Source organism: Larus michahellis, chromosome 7 (genome assembly GCF_964199755.1).
Source record: "Larus michahellis chromosome 7, bLarMic1.1, whole genome shotgun sequence".
In the NCBI taxonomy this organism is placed as follows: Eukaryota; Metazoa; Chordata; class Aves; order Charadriiformes; family Laridae; genus Larus; species Larus michahellis.
In genome coordinates, this window is record NC_133902.1 from 7925711 (window position 1) to 7944088 (window position 18378).

The 18378-nt window shown below is 43.2% G+C and overlaps 1 protein-coding gene across 1 annotated transcript in view; it reads right to left on the reverse strand.

The window, feature by feature from the left end:
• ACACA (acetyl-CoA carboxylase alpha) overlaps positions 1 to 18378 on the reverse strand; it is a 132338-nt gene that overhangs the window by 48956 nt on the left and 65004 nt on the right. The window contains 5 exon segments of the mRNA XM_074596010.1: positions 135 to 232; positions 606 to 875; positions 13175 to 13321; positions 13925 to 14080; positions 16508 to 16711. Coding sequence (XP_074452111.1) covers positions 135 to 232; positions 606 to 875; positions 13175 to 13321; positions 13925 to 14080; positions 16508 to 16711 — 875 coding nt within the window.

Below are 18378 nucleotides of genomic sequence, written 5' to 3' on the forward strand. Positions count from 1 at the left end.
CCACACAGCTACGGCTTTCTACACACCTGGATCCTAAAGAATGTCCTAGCAGAAGACAAGGCCATGACATGCATGACACCTTGTATAGCCAAGGATGAACAGAAAGCTTTTCATTCTGACCTGTCTGCGCTTACCTGGACTCTCCATTGTCCTCCACATGTTCGCAGTGAACCGAGTTCAGGGCACTGACTTTCTTATAGTCTTGAGGAGTCAGGTACAAGTACTTGTATCCCTGCAGGAAAAAACAGTTCATTCATCTCACTCCCACCTGTAGTCCCTTCCCGATCCCAAATAACCCCTTCCAAAAAGAAAGTTTCAAGGGAGCAGAATTTAATTCCAGAGAGCGATAAGAACATCCTCTCATAATGTCAGAGCTCCAGCTGAGGTCAGTGAAAGCTACGGATGTTTTCAACGTTTATCACTTTTATCACTAACTCATTCTGGATGCCAGTCCTGCTGCCTGAGAGATCCAATACCAAGGAGAACTTTGTATCTAATACTCTGTCAAATATTTACTGTCACCTCTATTGGAAGAGGCAGTTTAAAAATCAGATTCTTTTGTGAGCCACTGCAGAGTTTCACCTCTGATTCCTGTGCATCCTTACCTTGTATGGGTCATCTGGGTCTTCCCAAGCTACATGGAACATGTGCCGAATCTCCTCAGCCAAACCAATCCTGGCTCCACTGTTGGCAGCCACATAGATACGGGGGATGCCATGTGTTCGAGCAAGCTCTGAAGCCCTCAGGAATAGCACATCCTCTTGAGGCCCAAAAGAACCTATTCGGTATGTAATGTCATTGCCAATGACAATGATATCACGGCCTTCTGGATACTCAGGGGTCTTCAGAGTCATCTTCCAGGCCACCATCCCAATCTGCAATTAAAGAACAGAGAACAACAAAAATTGAGTGCATATCTTCAAGACGTGAAAAAGGAGAATCAGGCAGGGGCCATTTTTCTTACACATGTTGCACTTGATGTATTTTCTTTGGGCACTCGGATACCAGCAGCTCTGATATGCACTGCCAGCGTAGAGCACAGCTGGCAGCACTTGATCCTTTCCCCACTCACTGGAGCAATCCTCCATTGCTCTCTTCCCACCCAAGACACTACTACCGGCCCTCCCTCTTCCCATTGAGGGATTTGTCACAGGTCCAAACCACATTCTTCAAACGCTCCCCTCGCAGGTGCTGCGTTTATTCCGAGTGACGGAACTCACAAGGTGAGGATGGCCGTGCTGCTGTACGGGACTCCTGACCATCTATCTGCTCAGGCCACCCAGATACCACCCACAACCTCGTCACCCTGGTTCTTTCTCTCACCCTGCCCTCATTTTAATAATCCCTTTATTTCATAACTACCTCCATTTTTCTTTTTCTGTCCTTACTTTCATTTCTTTGGCTCTTCTCTTTTTCCTTCCCAAATATTACAGCAGTTTCTTTCCAAACCTGCCTGGATAAGTAATGCTTTTTGCTGCATATTTTTCTTTTTAAAATCACCGGATGATCTCTTCTGGCCCGTCTTATGGAGATCAGCAACATCTGTACCCTGCATCTCCCATCTCTCGGCTGCCGCGTATCACTGCACTGGGGAGCTGGCCATCCCGGAATGCCATTAACAGATGGAAATAGCAGCGTCCCTTGAAAGCCCCATGCATCACCCAGTCTCCGCTTGCCCAAGGATCATAAGCTCTGAGTACACATTCCTCAAGCCGATTGCACATCCTCTGCAATCAGGAGGGTTGAAACTCTCATTGTGGAGACTCTGAATTCTCAACATGATGAACTAAAGCGGGAGGGGGAGAGGGGAGAAGCAGCAGATAGATATGTGCCATTTAATCCAAATCAAAATGGCACAATACACAGTTGAGATCCAATCAGCATCTGCAATAAGATATGCCATAATAGGCTCATTAAAAAAAATAAAGAGGCAGAGGAATTAATCAAAGGGTCATTGGAAGTAAAGCAGGCAGCAATCCAAAAATATTACAACCAGCTACTGGCAGATCCTTCCTGTACACCTCCCCTTTTGAGAGCTGAGATTGCAAGTTAACAGAATGATGGTGTTTCAGTTCACCTTCTCCTCGGTCTCAGTTTCCTCTGCTGCTATTTTGACTGATACGTCATAAGGGATTAATTTGTTTGCCTCTGAATATTTGCAGATTTACAGTTACATCTTAGCATCCAACAGCAGCGTTTGGAAGAGAGAGATACTGCAGCAGTTGCAAAGACAGCAGCATAAATCCCTAAAAGTCAGTGGGATGCTTTGCTAAAATATCAGAATTATTGCAAAATTAAAGGGAAAAGTTGCAGTGCTGCAAAACAAGTGGATGCAGCTGTTGGTCAGGCACACAGAGCAAAAGTGTGTGCAAAGAGAGCTGGGGGTGACACAGAAAACCAGGCCGGAGTCGGGAAGAGCAACCTAATCCATCCCAAACAAACCTACACAGACAGAATAGTTCCTTGGACTTCTGCTCTTCTACTACTGGACTTTCACAGCAGAAAAAGGAAGAATAGAGGTGAAAAAAAGGAGAAGAAAAGTAAGTTTTGCCCTTCTGACCTGACTGTTACAGGAAAAGAGATGCCAGGCGCTGGATATTGTGTCTCTCCTCTAACTCTCAACTGTGGGCAAGCTTGCAATTAGAAAGAGCGGGTTGAAAAGGTCTGCAAATCCAAAGGTAAAGGCTTCAAGATTAGTCTCTAAGGAGCAGGGGATGCCTGTCTACACCTCATCACCTACCGCAGCTCAGTTCTTTACCATATTTTATAGGCTTTTTTTTTTTCAGCCATAACTAAAATCCTTAAGCGTCACTTACCAAATCTTTGTGATATCACCTCAGAAACCAGCTTTACTTGGTTTAGAAACCCACAGGGAAGATGGGGTAATATTCTCTTTAAAACTGCACCGTAAACTTCTTCCAAAATAGCCCAGAAGTCACCCTAATTTCCAGGTTTTTGCCTAAGCAGTTGTTTCCTTACAGCTACACCGACCCCATCAGCCAGGGCCCCACCAGGACCCTTCAGGCACCATCAGCCGAACACAAGCCACACGAGCAACAGGAGAAATGCTCAGGTTTTGTATTTGCTAAATACTTGTCAGTGCAGTAAAATGTAAGATAGAAACACATAAAGGTATTGCCAGAAACATACACAATAACCACAACGTGAGGCAGATGAATCAACACTTGCTCCAGGGCTTAGGGCCGAGTGACAGAGCTCAGGCTTCAGGACCGGTCCCACCGTCTGTCTCTCACCTAGCAAGATGTGAGAGATTTCCCTCTTTCATCAGCTTGGTGATTTCTGACAGTACAGAAAATAGGCAAATTAAAAGCATTTCCTATTTAGGAAAATCAGATTGTAACAGACGTCTTGGAATAGTTCCCTAACCCGAGATCGTGTATCCTCTACATAAATAAAATCCCTTTTGTTAACGCTCACTAGTAGAATAGGAAAAACTATCTAGCCAGGGCACAGTAAACACAAACTCCTGAAAACAGTTTATAGATGATAAATATGGAGCAAACATATGCAGTTTAAGAAAAGAAAAATTAAAGTGCACCACTTTATTAACTTGTGTGCCTTCGCCTCCCCAATACATAGTGTGTTTTGTGCCATTTATCCAGGCCAATAAAAATCACAGGGCACAGCTCAGGAATTTTTTGCTATGAACAATGTAGATTCTGTTTAAATTTATGGGCAGTGGAGGATAGCTTTCTATTTCAGGAGAAAAAAAAAAAAAAAAGAGATTTTTAAGTTAACGGCAGCATGCCAAAAAAATGGAGAGTTCACAGGTTAATTAGACAGGCTGAGCTAATCACCTAAGAGCACTGTCAGAACAATAATGGGTGATGGTAAGCGGCAGTGGCGTCAACGCGGGCTCTTCGGAAGAGCCAGTGGAGTTTGGGAGGGCTTCTCCTGCCACAGCTCTATTCCCAGCACACTCGGGAATGAAGGAGAGAGGGAGGAAAAAAATAAAAGCAGGAACCGTCTTATTTAACTGTTTTTATGTTGGCAAAATGATTTGTGCCACAGTATTTCCATAAGAAGTGGGACCATTATTCTCCTGTAGGAACACATTTGGTTTGAAAAGTATCACTGGACAGAACGTGAAAATCAAACCAGATGAATTATTCACAACCTCCGATCAGAAGTGATCATTATTTCTGATGTTCCGAACTGTGATTAGGATTCAGTGCTCAGATGTCATTTGCTCCCTGAATAGCAGCAGCAATGCAGAATTGCATGACACACATATATTACACACAAGTTTTATATATATAATTTTATACACACCTTCTCCCACTAGATCTTTGGCTTAATGTAACCGTTAACAGATAGTAAAAACATGATATTAACTAACGTTCGTTTTCATGGTGCTCATAAATGCCATTAGTTTGACACACAGTGTCAACACTAATCATGGCCTAAAATTAACACCAAAATTGACTTCAACATTAATTGCGCTATCGATGTGAACAGTAATACACACACTGATGCAGTTACAAATTGACTGCTGGTGGCAGCCGGAGCTGTTGACAACAGACACCAAGGGGAATGGGGAAGAAATGGATCCCAGTCTCCCTCCGGAACGCAGCGCAGCCTCCGAAGGAAGGGGAGCCAACGCAAGCTGGGGCTGGTGTTCGGGCAGAGGGGGCTTTTCGGTCTCTGTAATTCGGTCTCTGGAGAAGCGTAGCTGACAGAAAATCCGACGTAACCGAGAACAGCTTATTATCTGACAGCCTCTATGCCTGAGTCATGCCAATTGTGTTGGTTCATTCTACTCCTCTCACAACAAGGATGATGCTTGAGCCTGGGTACTTTATGCCATGTTTCATTTTATTTGTTTATTTCCAGTTTTTCCAAATTTGGAAACCTGAATATGGGTCTCAAAGTAGGACAACTGAACTTACAGAACCCTGACAACAATTTTGCCTTGTTCCTATCCTTTTGCATCTATATCATATGTAAGTTTTATATGTAAAAAAAAAAAAAATATATATATGATTTGAATACATTTGTATGTCAGCATTTATTACATACAAAAGTTATAATAAGAAAGGAAATGCAACAGTTTTAGCAGTCTTGCATGTGAGCACTGGAAATGCCGAAGCTGAACATTAATGAAAGCACATTTCTCCCCCGCTGTGCATGTTCTGACACTTAAGTCAAGGAACACGTGCTTTATTCCCCTTTCACAACCTCGTCTATTCTGGAGGGAAACCAGTGCCCACTGACCCCAGGATGCTGGACCACTCTGCTGCGTAGCCGTGGAGGACAAGGTGTGTTTTATGAAGGGAACAAAGACATCCCCAGAAATTTTACTTGCAACTTTGCTATTTCATCATTCCCATCTGATGTCCTGAACTTCAGATCTAAATGACAGATTCTCTGCACTGACCAAAAGCTGTAAAATTTTTATCTTCACCATGAACCAACTCCCAGAAAAAGGGCACGATGCACGTGGTTTGCTAGAGGCATTCAGACTCAATGCCTTGACAAGGGTGGAGTGCCAAAACCCAGGATTCCTCCATTCTCTTCTTGGCTCTGAAAAAGCTGTCATTTAGCGATCAAAGCAGTGGTCACAGGCAGCACGGCCAAGCACCCGTTGGCATGGCTCTTCTCAACAGCAGGCAGCCAAGTGGATGAGATGGGAAGAAACGGTTCCAGGAGGAGACGCGGCAAAGGCTTGCTCAGAAAAAGGCATCGTGCAGGACAGGGACTGAGAGGCGGGTTGTCAGTGGGCTGAAGGAGACATGAATTCATCCTGCCTTGGTTCCTCGCACTAGACCGAAAGGCACGTGGGTGGCAAGCCAGGAAGCAAACCAGCAAAAGGCTGGCTGATGTTCAGTGAAAGCGGACGGACACGCAGAGCACCACCAAGCTCAAAAAACCCCATTAAAACAGTGCAAAAGTAGTTTTTACGGCACACACACGTGCGTTGCAAGATATGAAGCTTGTACAGTGTCTCTTGGGGATAGCGAAAGGCATCGTGCTGAACCCAAACCAAATTCTCTATCAAATTCAAGTTTCTGCTCCAAGCCCACAAAACCAACTGTGAGCAACACTGCCAGATTTTTCACCAAAACAGCAGCATTTTTGATGAAGCTTTCCAAACTAAACAATAAACAGGGAGAAGTCCCTCGGCAAAGTGTAAAGCTTGAAAACTTCAGCTGAAATAGTTTGCATCTGGTGAAGTTACAGACAGATAAATTACAGACAGTGACAGATAATCTTTATTAGGAGCTTTCTTGTAGGCAAGAACTTTCTTGTCTACAGAATCCATACGCACGTGTTGAAATATATACATCAAAATACAGAATAAAAATCTTTGTGCCACCACTTATATCTCTGGTCTAGTAATTCTTGCATTTGAGGATTTTAAAACCCTTCAAGAAATTTGGAGCTCCAGTTGCTCTTTGAATAAGACATGACTTGAGTGGTCACTGCTTTCAGCATCCTCCGAGAGCCTCACCTGTGATGTGTGGGGTTATTTCCTGCCCAAGAATTTAACTTTTGTAAAGCTTTAACAAATATCACACTTACTAGACGTGTGCTTTAAATTTGATAAAAGTCAGAATTACAGGAAAGGTAACCAAATTAAAATTTTGTATTTGTTTGACAGCATTATGAAATTCAACAGTCATCTCTGTTTATGGAAAATTAAAAAAATATATATATAAAATTTACTTATAACCTTCCAAAAATTCATCTTTTAAATAATTATAATAAATTCTAACTCAAAGGTATATGTTAGAGGCTCATGCCCTCTGGTTTTGCAAGGAAAGCCTTTTCAAATCTTGAAGTTGTAGTATTGCCATAGCATACAAGTACCTTTTCAAAAATCAGGCCATGGGAGATACTGCGATTGGAGATACTGATCTGCACGAACATTAACCCTTCAAACAACTGAAGGTATTAGAGAGTACTCCTGCTTAACCATACAAGCACTGTTCAGCTAAGGAGCTGCTCCATATGCGCTGTGACATTCACCCTTCCCAACTCTAGAGTTCAGAAGAGCCCCCACACCAGTCCAGTCCTCCCATGCACATACTTGCTACTCGTAAAGTTACATTAAGTTATCTAGGCATATAAGTGAGAAAAAAAATTAGCTTTCCATGATGCTAGGGGAACCCTCTTTTAATTTATGTAATATTCCGCTTAATTTATACCACATTCCACCTTCTACTAAAAATAACACCCTCTAGTCCATGACAAAAACGTACTCTGTCCTGATTCCTACCCCCACATCTCATGGTGACCTCCGAGCACCCCAAAGATGGGGGATAAAATTATTCTGCCAACAGAGGATCACCTTCTGAAATTGCATCACAAGTATTTCAGATGAGGAGACACCACTTGCTGTGCGGCATAAATAGTTGTCCAGCTTCCCTGTTATTTAAACCCATTCCTACTGCCAGAAGAGCCTTCAGGTCACAATTGTTCGCAAAACTCATCAAGAAGAAGGGTTGGGAAACACAAAGAAAAACAAGTATTTTTACAGTAATCTCTGGGAAAAACGGTGGTGGGGCTGGGGCAGGGGGGAGAAGGTGCACAGGTGTTTGCCTTCACCTTCGTGTTCAGTCACCGACTTTGCCATCACCCATTCTCTGCTTTTCTCAAGTATTTATCCATCCGCCATGAGTAGCCCAGCGGATGTTTTAACACCCCGTGCCTGTCATAAAATGCAGAAACATGGGGTGACAAAGCAGAACATGCAGTTCAGCTATTAAGCTTTCCTTGTATAAAATTCATTAGCTACACCTTTCAGCCCCAGGCAACCCAGGGAGCTGCGGAAGCCCCAGCCGGAATTTCACCTGGCCAAACCTTCCCACACGCACAAGAAAGGGTGTCTGCCAACGCTGCAGCTCACAGCCGGATTATGGATTATTTCTGATCCTCATGCTACTGAGAAGGAAAAACTGTGACATCTAGTGCCAATAGGGAAAATGACACATTTTACATGGACGCTGCATGAGACCGAGATGCAGGGTAACGTGGGGTGTTGCTGCAGGCACTCCTTACACGCACTTTCTCTGTGTCCTTGAAGATTATTTGGGTCTTAGCAGTGGATGGTGCAGTGCTAGAGCCAGAGGATCACGGTAAATTGTAGTGAAAATACATAAAGTGCTATAGAAAAACATCAGAATGCCCAGCGCAAGAATGACAAGTAATATATTGAGTTCTCCAACAGGCTGAAGGAATTACCTTTTCACACTAAGATTTCAGCTAATATGCTAATCTTCAGAACGAAGCCATCTTCAATGGACATTTGAAGAAGGTGTCACTATATTACAGGTCGTGTCTTCAGCAGAGCTACTGCAAGCAACACCTTTTTATACACTATGGAAGTTCTCATATACTTCTGACCCCTAGCCCTGCTCACTTGTCTGTGTTCACACAACTTCTGACTCTGGATTTCAGAGATTTCCCCACATTAGCCCAGCCACATGACTACAGAGCGGCATCAGAGGCTTAGGTGACAGGCAGGCCAGAGATGAGCTGCCAGGGCAAAAGGAGGACAGCCATCAGCTGCTCCCGCACCCTCAAACAGAGGGGCTGCATCCTTTCAAACCCACCCCTCCTGGTAACAGTGTAGAAAGCGCCCATCACACACCTCTACCTCACATGCCCAATGAAGGTCTCAGCCAGAAACACCAAAGATTGTGCCACTAAAAAAAAAAAAAAAAAGGCTTATTTTTTAAAATAAGCCTTTTAAAATAACTTATTTTTAAAAAATAAAATTAAATTAGCAGGAATGTTAAAACTCTTGTGGTATAATCCAGATAAGCATCCTGGCAGTGGTATGAACTTAAAATTTGCTTCTTAAACACACTGTAGTGTAAAATGTAGTTGCTTGTAATCTAATGCAAGTGGACTTTTTTTTCCTTCCATCTATATAAACTCTGCACTTTCCAATGGTCCGTGTCTGTCTTAAGAGTCAGACTGGAGTCAGGCTGAGCATCCACCTCTGGTGCTTTGTTCTCCACATGCTCACAGTTGCACATTAAATTATACCCCATTTGTCCTGAAGTTTTGGTTCTGTCTTTACTCAGGAGCATGAGAAGGGACGTATCAACTGGTGTTTGACTCTGCTCGCGAATACTGTTATCTTCACCTCCCTTCTCTACCTGCTGCCTCTGAGAATTATCCACAAACTTACTTAACTTTTTAGTGTGGCACATTCAGTCCTGTGCAGGGTGTTGGCTTACTGAAACCCTACAGCAGCAGACACAGCTTATCAGATCAGTCCCACACGTGAGCAGAGGTGTCAAAGCAGCCAGACCAGTAAGAGAGGAGACACCAAAAAAAGAACCCAACCCCCCAGAAAGAGTAACTGGAGACCAGGGCACAGTTCACAAGCTTAACATGAAGGATCCAGAACAGAAACCATCTAGCAGAAAGCTCCAGGCAGCATCCAGAATTCTGTCTGCAGTCCAAAGAAACAGCAGATGCGCTTCAGAAAGAACTCTGGCTGCACCAAGTGGGCAAGAGATCGGGAAAAGGCCCTGTGTTAGTCATGTCCTCTGTGCTGCAAGAGCAGGCGGCAGGGCCAGCGGCAGGGCCAGCTCCCTCGCGTGGCCACGGCACGCACGAGATCCGCTGCTCAGAAGGAGCAAGCACTGTCTAGGAATAAATAGCAAGTTGTATTTTCATGGTCCATTAAGTCCTTGGCTTCTTTGTTGAGACTACTAGCAAAGAGATAATTACTGCCAAATGAGGTGGTGGGCTACGTGAAGTGGTCACAAGCTAAGCGGAGAAAAACCTCTTGTATTGTGCAAGTTCTTGAGAATTCCCATGTCACAGGTTTTCCTGAAAACACAGACAGGTTAGCCAGGTTAGCCCAGAACGCTGCTTGCAAACTCCGCGAGGCCAGGAGAACCCCAGCTTCGAGCTCCTGCTCTGCCCCATACCCGAGCCGGCGTTGCAGCTTCGGTCATTGACATCCAGCTGAACACACTGACCACAAATCTCCTGGATTTTATGCTGGTTTCTCAATTTTGCCTGCCAGCTAAAACAATTAGGGCACTCGGCTCAGCTGAATGGTTTAAGAGGAAGAGTGTCTTGACCCCTTTTCACGTAGAGAAAATGTACTTGTTCATATGGTGTAGCACAGCTCCAACGGGGCAGACAGGCCCTGCCTCAGAACAGCTGACACCATGATGGTACGGCACCCGCTTGCAGGGGGGAATACCTGGGTTTGAGTCTCTGATCTAAACCGAGTGGAACAGTAATAGGAACCTAAACGCACTAAACAGCAGCCGTACTTCCTGCAGTCAGCGTTCAACAGACATTTCCTCTCTAGTAAAAAGCACATGATGTACTACTATCTCTCAAAAGACTTTGGATTCAGAAAATCAGCAACTTCTACTGGGAATAAATAAATAAATAAATAAATAATAATCCCATTTACTCAGCAAGTTCCTACCAAGCATTCCCACCTGCCACCTCACTGGGATCTGAACTGGAAACAGCTCATGCCTCTGGATCCTGGGGGCACGGAGTCCATTGGCACTGACCATCAAGACTTACTAACCAAAACTGGGGGAAAGCTGTACAACAGAACAGCCAGCACTTATTTAGCAAGTACAAAGTCAAAGACTCTTCAAAGATATTTGTCTAAATTATCCTCATAACACCGCAAAGCAGTCCTATCTTACTAAGATATGAACGAAGTGAAGCAGTGAGAACTTTCACTAAGGGGAACCTCAACTTCCCCTCTGTACTCGTTTCTTTAGGGATCACCTCCCCTTTAACGTGATTTTCAGAGTGCATGGGCTTCTGGCATTTTGAAGTCAAATACATCTATCTGAGGACAGAACTCTTCCTTAACAAATTCAGGCAAGTTTAGAGAGCCAATGAAATGTGCCATCTTTTGGGAAGGGGTCACCATTGTACCATACGGAAGAAGGGCTGAACCAATTAATATTTCTCCTGCTCCTTGTGGCATGGCTCCTCTTCCTACGCAATGCTACCAGCTACTGCCACATAGATGGATTACCCGCAGGATCTTTGCTTCCTGGCAGATAAGATGCTGTATTTCTCTGCCCAGATGCTATGCAGACTGATTCTCAAAAAAAAAAAAAAAAAAAAAGCAGAATGGATCCACTTACAGCCTTAACAAAGAGAAGGCTTATGTTCTGAATTTATCTAGCATTCTGTCTCGTCCTTCTCCACCCCTGCAGCCATCTGCTTTGGAAAGAGAAACTTGGGTACGCGTTTGTGAAAATTTGTTTCCTCAGCTGAACGGAATTAAACCATAAAAGCCTAAAGTCAGCTCATCCAGATAAAGGAAGCGCAGCGCGGAGGAATGAATCTGCTCGGCAGCGCGTCACCTCCTGAATGTCACCTGTCCTTCAGACTGCTGCTGGCACCTCTTCCTCAGATTGCCCGCTCTCACCTGTGAATGAGCGCTATTGTCTGCGGTGGCTATTGCTAACGGAATTCAATACCAGAGCCTCAAACCTCATTCCAGCCGCACAGGGAACATGCGTGGCAAAGCCAGGCTGTCGGCTGGGTGCTCCCAGCCACGCGCCTCTCCGGGGAGACACAGAACCTCCTCGCACCCACCACACGCTGGGCTGCCCGAGACACGGACCCTGGGCTGGGGTTTCATCTCCTCACCTCGTTTTTGGGAGCTCGTTAAAAGGCAGGTTAGAGTCTGCCATCTGTTTCCACAAGAAGCAATCTTCAGCAGCCAGACTGAAAAACGGGGGGAAAAAACATATTTTCCCCTTGTTTCCCTCACTCTCCAGTGACACAACCCCTCGGCATAACAGCCACAGCGACAAGGCCTGAACCTGTGCGTTAGGTAACAACACTGCACACCACAACAGCCGTGTAATTTCTTTTCAGATTGAGCACAACAAAGTCTACCAAGGGTTAAAAAAACCTCCTAATTTTCTTTTTGGTGGTCTTTGGGTACAGAATCTCTTATAATAAGACTATTTGTATTCATACTGGCAGAGTAAACACTGCATGTTCATGCCCAGGCAGCTCTGTGCTTGTAATTTCAGCAAGAACAGAGCTACGTCCCTGAGGGACTTTGCTATTTCCCCAGCCACCATCCACTCAAACGCTGAATGAGAGCAGAGAAAGAGAGAAAGATGATGGCATAAGCCTTCACAGCACCGCAGCCGCAGCTTTAACTAAGAATGCAGGGAATAGCTCATTTCAGCTTTAATTATACTAGTTAAAACATTTCTCCTATAGGCCAGCAAAAGACAAGGACATAGTGCTCCCATAGTCACCATTTGCTGATTAGGTTCAATTTGAAAACATCATATTCAAAACCTTCCCCTGACAAGACACATGCCGTAAACAGTGATGAAAACCCCTATTTCCTCTCATCATTATACTTGATGTTTTTGAACAGAGCTTTTGCAAATTTTAAGTTACATATCTAGTAAAAGGACGGTGCTAGTTCAATGATGCCAGGAAAAAAAAAAATAAACAATACCACCACTTAGAACTGTTCAAATTTAAATTACCGTAGGAACATTCACTTACTGAATCCCACTTAGCCTCGCTAAAAAAAAATAAACACATCTTCTACTAGTTAGCTTTATTCTCTAGTCATTTCGATGCTGCAATCTTTGGCTTGCTAACGGAATGGCAGAGCAGCAAAAGCCCACCACGCCAGCCCAGCCGCCTCCTGCTCCAGCTGGAGGAGTAACTCTATTATCCCAGCAGCATCAGCAGGTTCTTAGTCTCAGGCAAATCGTTCACTAGAGGGGGATGTTGCACACACCTTGCCAGTGCGCTACACAAACACTGCACGGCGAGTATTTAAATGGAAAGCATAAAATTGGGTTTTCATTTTTTAAGCAAATGAAAACATTTCTATTTAGTCTTGTAAAACATATTTTGCTCAAATACAAACCCCAGTTACCTGGAATATCCACTTTTTAATTATGAAGGAAAAACAGCATAGGCACAGGTATGAAATGGAATCATCATTTACTATGGAGGTTAAAATACCCATTGTATGGAAGGTATTAATTTTTAATGAAACAAAAATCTCATTTTCAAGAGCGAGATTTCATCTGTGAAAGACTGAATGAATAGATTTTGTGCCTGGCTGGTAAATTTTCATTACAATTGTCAAACCTAGTCCAAAACACAATGTAGTGCAGGACATGGAAAGAAAAGTAGCGTTAAAGAAAGTGCAACTTACCTCATTTCCTCCCGGCAGCCTGTTCATGTGCACGAGCTGGCCCTGATCATCCAACACCAATTCGGTGTACGTTAGTATGTCGGAAGGCAGCGGCGGTGATGGCAGGAATGCATGTTCATTCATAGAGTCCCAGAGTTTAATCAAAGACTAGAGCATGAAAAGATAAATTCTTGTTGAGAAAGTCATCTGCAAATATTTTTATTCAATCCACCGTGACTTAATATTCAAGACAGAACACCCTGAAATATCCCTCCCAGTTTGACTGGCAATACTCAGTGGATATCGCTTTGGAATTTAAACTGTGAAATACGGTTTCACTCAAAGTGGTATAATTCAAATTACCTGATTCAGGATAGAACCCAGCAAATTAGACACACAATCAATTCTGCAACTCATTAACACATTTAATGATGTAGGAGTCCTGTACTAGGACTATCACCCCTGCACTGTCTAGCCCTCTAGGAAGGCTGGATAACGGAGTGGGAAAACAAAGGAACATAAACAAGAAACACAAGACGGTTTCCATTTCAGCTTCTACTATTTGACGTATTAACGCAACTACAGCAGCAGTGTATCAAGAGCCCTAATTTCTTTCAAGGAAGACACAATCCATAGCTGTACAGACCCTGGGGGACCACTGTTAGCCACTTCAGGTCACATGTTTCCCTGACAAGCAAGGCTGGCAACTGATAGACGTGCTTTGCAGGTACGGAAGTTTACAACAACCCACCAGGCCTCAAGAACACTTACCTGCCGAAACATCTCAGGAATGTCATAGACATAGGATGTCCCCAAAGACTGCGCCTGGAATCTCTTGGACTGAAGCAGGTCTTTGGTCACGTACGGGGTATTGATCAGCATCCCATGAAGTGGTCCCTGTTTATCCCCATATGCCTGGAACATGATCTGCAGCACAAAACACGACCAATTACAGTTTAATCCACTCATTCCATACACCTATCTCATCCCGATTTTACCAAAAATCATCCGGCTATTCCGGACTGATCCGGCTTGTTTCTGTTCTCTACAAATATGTTAATGTTCCATATCCCGTAACACCGTGCTCCATCATGCATTACTGCCCTTTGGAGACAGGGCTGGACCATTACTGCACGGATCCGAGTATCACTGACTTATTACTGTCTCACAGCAGAAAGCAAAGTGAACAGAGCCACATCCCCACAGAAAAACGCCTGTGACTTAGATGGCTTCACATTCACCACTATTTCCCCTGACACCGTATCTCCGCCGATGGATTGTGATAGCTGGGAGCAGAGAGGAGAACTCTGTTATTTATGGAGTCGAGCAGCACGGTATCCGTATCTCCACTGACTGATCATGGAAGCTAGGTCAAGACTTGCATATGTCATTTGGCTTGAAGTTTTGATATTATAAGTTTAAAAGATTTTCCCAGAGTAGCACCATGAATTATCAGCTGCCATGCTTCATGGCACTATATATTCCACTCAGCCAGGACTCAGAAGGAAACCTATTTCGACTAAGAAACATGCGGAGCACTGCTTAACTGGGACAACACCGCACAAATGCTGCTCAACAGAAACACGCCTGACAGAAGCAACACGAGTAGGCTGTTTTTAACAGAACAACGATCAGCTCTGCTGTTACAAACTGCAGACCTTTTTCTAATTGAAGGTGATTTAATTGAAGAATTCCACTAAAGATAAAATTCAGTAAGTAAAGCCTGTTTTAGTTTTTAGATTATAAAAAGTCCATGGTCTCTTCAGTCTACACAAACGTTGCTTTGTGAAGTGGTTTCTTCAATGGGAGAAGTGTTTATTCAGGGTAACAAGCACTTGTGGCAGCGCCTGTGTTAGGATCTGTTACTGCACTTGGGGCCCAATTCTCCTTAAATCTCTGGAAAGCTTCAGAGCAGCTCTGTGGGAACCGGGAAGTCTGTACTGAGCATTGCCACTCATTACCACAGGAACTGCCACACAAGAGATCGGGGTCATTCGCTCACGATGAATCTATTTTTCTTTTCTTCAGAAGTCACAAAAGCGCCCAGAACCTGGTACATCACTAATGTTTGAATTCTTTTAAAAGAACTCTCTAAGTTTAAAATAACCCTCTGAAAACACAGGAAAAAAACCACAGATCTGAACCCATCCTATGAATCTCCGTCATGAGGGGGAAGATTTACCGAAGTTTCTTACAAAGTTTGAAAGTATTATTTTTTTAAGACAAACCTTCCTCCCAACTACTCAAAGAGTTAATTGAACTAATTCCTATCAGTACAATTTTTTAGTAGAACTGATTTAATATCGGTGTGTATATGTGGTCAAATTAAAAAAATCAAATATTGGAGAAGTTGCTACAAGCTGTACACACACAAGCATTCTCCTGGCCTTAAAATCATAAAGCTCATCAGAGACGGAGTTTAAGAGGAAAGGTGACCTTCATAAATGACTAACAAAACCCAAGCGTTAAGCTCAGCTGCTGGAGATTATTAAAATGTCCTTTTCTTTCCTCATCTCCACTCAACGGCAGAAATGAGGTAAAACACACCGACACTATCTGTTCTAGCATCTCCAGAACCGGCCAGAGCGTACGGGCAGGCAGCTTGCTGGAAAAATGTAAATGGAGAAGAGGGAGAGAAAAGGTGACTCAGCACTTCGTGTTCAACATTAACGGTGCCCAAGTGATTTATTCTGCTGCTACTACTGCATGGCAGAGAGATTATTACAGAGGGAGATGTAAACATTTCTGTATTTAAATACTTTTCATGCATCCTACGCTCCATGTATTTTAGCATATGTAGGTATTTCAGTTAACCACGTTATTCCTATGCCATGAAAAGAAGAAATACCAGAATAGCCACATTACAAAAGAGCCCATTATGCTTCATAAAAATGATATAAAAGCACCTTCAATAATTTTATATCGTCCTACCCAGGTCATTTCCTATATCTTTAGAATGTAAAAGACAAGTTCACAGATTTTCTCCATCTACTCAGGGAAACATATAATTAATAACATTTTTTATTATGACCTACGGGACGAGCACCAACAGTGATTACTTCTGTATTACTTTTTGAGCACTCTGACACAGAGGAAAACAGATGTATAAATGACGGAAGGTATATACAAAACAATTATAAGATGCTCACTTCCACATAACTGGTTACATTTTGCAAACCTATGTGCCTATAGCAAGATTATCTTACAATGATACATTCTTCTTCCTTTGGCAAAGTTGAATGGCAATTTAATATTACCTGAAAACACTGCAAACCCCAGAAGAGTTTAATCAGGTAGAATGTTTTCCCCCAAAATAATGTGCTCATCAAACCATGGAGTCATATGGAACCGTACCTGTCCTGTTCTGGAGTCCGTCACTTCTTTGTAGAGGCTGATGTCCAAGTAGTAGCCCGACTCGTTGGTCAAGAAGAGACGAATGGGAATTGCCTTCCCAGTTGGTGTTAACCGAATGTTGATCTTCAGCTCGGCTTGGAGGACTCGGAGCTTCCACAGGCGACTCCCGTAGCGCATCACCATGCTCCGCACAGATTCTTCAATCTGAAAACACAGAAGAATTTCTCTCACCTTTCTGGACACATCCACGGCTTTGTCACTCCTCCATCCCCCTGCTGTAAGGTCGTGCTCATAGGGGCACCCCAGTGTGCAGGGGGAAGATCACAGCAGAGGAGAGATGGCAGCACCACATAGCAGCACGTGCCCAGTGCTGTTTGGGACCTCGGTGGCCCAACCATTCTCCTAAGAAGCCTTGAGACAAGCAGGAACTGAACCCAACCTGAGGGCTCCTGAGGTTGAAGGACTGCACTGGATTCACATCCCCTTTTCCTCCCAGCACATCCCACCCCAGCCAAGCACAGCGTGCCCAGTTTCCCCTTCATTTACCTGCCTTCCTGCAGGCACAGCTCACAGCTAAGAACTGCGAAATGCAGGGAGGTGAAATCCTTGACGAACAGTTATGTAGCACTTATATGCACGATAATCATGTTTCACCACACATGCGGCACGGAGCTTTAAATCAACAAAGCAATTACTACTTGGAGCTCGGCCTTCTGGTGTTCTATTAAACTTTATAATATACTACTGTTGGCAAATAGTGCATATTAAAAGAAGGTAATTTATAGGCTGTTTTTAACATTCTTTCAAAAAGTAAAAAGTCTCTTTTCCACAACAGCTCAGGGAAAAGTCACGGTACGCATTTGAGGCCAGACTAACTTCCAGGGGCTGCAGCTCCTTCTGAACTTCCTGGGAACTAAAGATTTTGGATGTGCTGAGAGAGAAGATTTATTCAAAAGCGATTTAAGCCACCAATTTTTAATCATTATTTAAAAGTCAGCAAGCAGGAGACAGTTATTTTGATAACCAATTCATCTTTTTAAACTTTCAGTTATTCTCATAAGGAAAGGTCAGCTCTCATCTTTTGGTAACCATGAACAGAATGTTGATTTCCAACTAAATGCAGCCTTTACAGTTTATTTGGGACTTTCTTTGTGGTGGTTCTGCTAACCAGAAACATGCTTTATGCCTAAACACTTTCATTTATGCATCTACAAAGCTTAATGTTGATCTCTGTGCTTGTGTATCAGAGAATGAAAATGAAGCATTTCTTTTTGTAGCTAAATGTACTTACTAATTCTTTTCAAGCTCATTATTTGTCTCACGTTTTATTTGGACAGAATCTGGACTTTTGTAAGAAGCAGAAAAGCATTTAAAGATATTTCCTTATTAAAATTGTTTATCTCAAACAGACAATGAAAAAATAAGTTTATTAACAATATGTTTTGTATTTGAAATTAAACTGTTCCTTAGTTTGCACAGAGGAAGTGAGCTGCATTGCCTGAAGGACAGCGTTACTCCACTAAAAATATGAGCTCTGCTACTTCTGAAATCTTACATTTAATATTTATTCATAGATTGGAAGAAAAAACAAAGCTTTCTTCCTTCCTCACTGACAAACAGGTTCCTAATGCTTGCCCTAACTAGCTAAAATAAAAAGTATTCTCTCTGCTTTTGAGAGAAGTTGGTTTAGCAGCTCAACCAGCAATCCTTAGTTAGAGCTGTCCATTAGTTACGTGACTCCACTTTCTTTACTGAAAAGCAAAACTCCAATATTTATACAGCAACTAAACTGACCATCACGTTACCACTTCTAATATCGGTCCCCAATTTCTTGTGCTTTCTGTTATAAAATGGCTGGTAGAAACTGCATG